This window comes from Myotis brandtii, unplaced genomic scaffold (genome assembly GCF_000412655.1).
Source record: "Myotis brandtii unplaced genomic scaffold, ASM41265v1 scaffold1166, whole genome shotgun sequence".
Classification (NCBI taxonomy): domain Eukaryota; kingdom Metazoa; phylum Chordata; class Mammalia; order Chiroptera; family Vespertilionidae; genus Myotis; species Myotis brandtii.
The window spans coordinates 474,846-477,489 of NW_005354034.1; the positions used below are offsets into that span (position 1 = coordinate 474,846).

The 2,644-nt window shown below is 67.3% G+C and overlaps 1 protein-coding gene across 1 annotated transcript in view; it reads right to left on the minus strand.

Annotated features, from left to right (window-relative positions):
• Positions 1–2,644, minus strand: part of TMED3 (transmembrane p24 trafficking protein 3) — a 60,945-nt gene that overhangs the window by 17,621 nt on the left and 40,680 nt on the right. The window contains exon 3 of the mRNA XM_014529205.1: positions 1,581–1,816. Within this exon, the coding sequence (XP_014384691.1) occupies positions 1,581–1,816 (236 nt within the window). The remainder of the gene's footprint in view (positions 1–1,580; positions 1,817–2,644) is intronic.

The following is a 2,644-nucleotide window of genomic DNA, read 5'->3' on the forward strand; positions in this document are numbered from 1 at the left end:
TACAGGGAGGCGGCTGCAGGGATGCCAGGCACAGGGCGTGGGGAGGGAATGAACTCCTAGGTCCACCAGCTGTGGTCCCAGACGTGCAGAGAGCAGTCGGGATGGGCACAGGACCTGGTTCCCCACCCGGTAAAACAGGCGCCCCGCACCCCCAGACCCTCCCTGCTGCCTGTCAGGGCTGTGACGGCTGCGGCCCTGACAGTTCACACCCCGCCCCTGGGGCGACCGGGTAAGGCTGACCCAGCACCTGCTGGGGCTGTGCAGGTCGGATGGTTCCGTGGGGTAAAGTGAGGCCGGGGCCTGGGCGACTGGCCTGTGTGCGGATTTTTATAACGGGGGGGGGGGGGTTCCCCTCTTCATCCCCCCAAAAATGTCAAATCAGTCACTATTCCTGAGAGTCTCCTGAGACTCCCCGACGTGCTCTCCCTCCCTCCCTCCCTCCCAGTGTGTGAGGGTGGGCGATGCTCTGCAGGCGTGTCCGTGTGCCAGGGCTGCAGGCGTGTCCGTGTGCCAGGGCTGCAGGCGTGTCCGTGTGCCAGGGCTGCAGGCGTGTCCGTGTGCCAGGGCTGCAGGCGTGTCCGTGTGCCAGGGCTGCAGGCGTGTCCGTGTGCCAGGGCTGCAGGCGTGTCCGTGTGCCAGGGCTGCAGGCGTGTCCGTGTGCCAGGGCTGCAGGCGTGTCCGTGTGCCAGGGCTGCAGGCGTGTCCGTGTGCCAGGGCTGCAGGCGTGTCCGTGTGCCAGGGCTGCAGGCGTGTCCGTGTGCCAGGGCTGCAGGCGTGTCCGTGTGCCAGGGCTGCAGGCGTGTCCGTGTGCCAGGGCTGCAGGCGTGTCCGTGTGCCAGGGCTGCAGGCGTGTCCGTGTGCCAGGGCTGCAGGCGTGTCCGTGTGCCAGGGCTGCAGGCGTGTCCGTGTGCCAGGGCTGCAGGCGTGTCCGTGTGCCAGGGCTGCAGGCGTGTCCGTGTGCCAGGGCTGCAGGCGTGTCCGTGTGCCAGGGCTGCAGGCGTGTCCGTGTGCCAGGGCTGCAGGCGTGTCCGTGTGCCAGGGCTGCAGGCGTGTCCGTGTGCCAGGGCCTGTACCCGGCAGCTCCTAAGAGGTCGTCTCGCTTCAGGCAGGAAGGCCCGCGGCCCCGCTCAGCAGCTCAGCGTCTGACTGTGCTGGGCGGACGGGCCTGTCCGTCTCTGTCCGTTTCGTCCTCAGGCTCAAGGTGGTCCAGAGAGAAGTGCGGTGACTGGTCTCTGCTCGCTGTGGCCATCAGCCCACTTCTCCCTCCTTCGTCAGTGCGGACATGAGCTTTGTTTGACGCCCCGGGATGTCAAAGCACTGCCTGCCCGGCCCTGCCCCCTACTGGGTTGCGGGCTCCATCCCCAGTGGAGGGGAGAGGGGGCGTGCAGGAGGAGCCGATCAGTGATTCTCTCATCATTGATGTTTCTCTCTCTCCCTCTCCCTTCCTCTCTGGAATCAATAAAAATAAAAACATACGCAGAGGGAACTGACAGATCAGCGGTCGCCAACCGGTGGTCCGTGAGGTCCGAAAGGTTGGCGACAGCTGGGTCAGATGAAGCAGAGGGTCAAATCCAATAAAAAACAGGGAGGGGGCCGCCCTGCCGGGCTGCTTCTCGGTGAAGAAGCTCTTGAGCAGCAGCACCTGGCTGACGCCCACCACGCACAGGGCGATGGTCTCGCCCAGAGACCAGTACGAGACCCGGCTGTGGAGGTCCTCGGCCCGGGCCCGGTCCTGGGCCTCCCGGAGCCGGTAGTGCGTCTGGGAGTCGATCACGGTCCGCAGGGCCTCGTGGATGGTCACGCAGGCAGACTCCATCTGGGGGGAGAGGAGAGGGTCACGTGACCAGCCCGGAGCCCGGCACACGGGGAGCGTCAACACCCCGTGACCAGCTGAACGTCCCGCGTCCCTGACCCTCCGCACGGCGGGACGGAGCCCTGGGAGCGGAAGGGACTTGCCCAGAGGCACCGTGAGCGGGTGGCAGGGGCGGGACTGGAACACAAGACCCTGAGCCTGGTCTCTAATCTATTCCATCCACACTCACAAAGGCACGTCCCTGTCCCCGCGCGGGAGGGGCTGCACTGGGCAGGAGCGGGAAAGCGGACACAGCTAAACCCACGGGACCGTGACCGGGGACACGCGTTTCCAGAGCCTCGCCGGGGCCCCGTCCAGGCACTGCCATGACCGGCCCAGGGAGGGTCAGCGAGGAGGCAGGTGCAGGCGTCCGTCGGCCCAGGCCCTGCAGGCCCCTCTCCCTGCAGGCGGGGCTGGGACCCGAGAAGGACCCGGGAGAGGCCGCTCACACCCATCAGGGCACGCGGGGTCTCTCCAGCCAGAATTCACGCGTTAGGGGCGTCCTTCCGCCCGCCCTCGGAGGGTTACGACACCTTCCAAACCGACGCCGTTTCATCAGCGCCCGCCGGAGCCTCGAGCAGAGGTTGTGCAAGGGCTCCTGCAGGGCACTCCGCGGCCTCTGCCCACGGGGCCTCTGCCTGGGACTGGGCACGCACAGGCGGCCGGAGAGCAGGCGAGGAGCCCACTTAACGTACACCTAGCAGCCACTGTGGAGGGGTGCACACTGGACCAGCACCGCTAGCCTCCAACCGCCAGGGGAGGGGGGAGACCGGCCTGTGAGCCCCCAGCTGA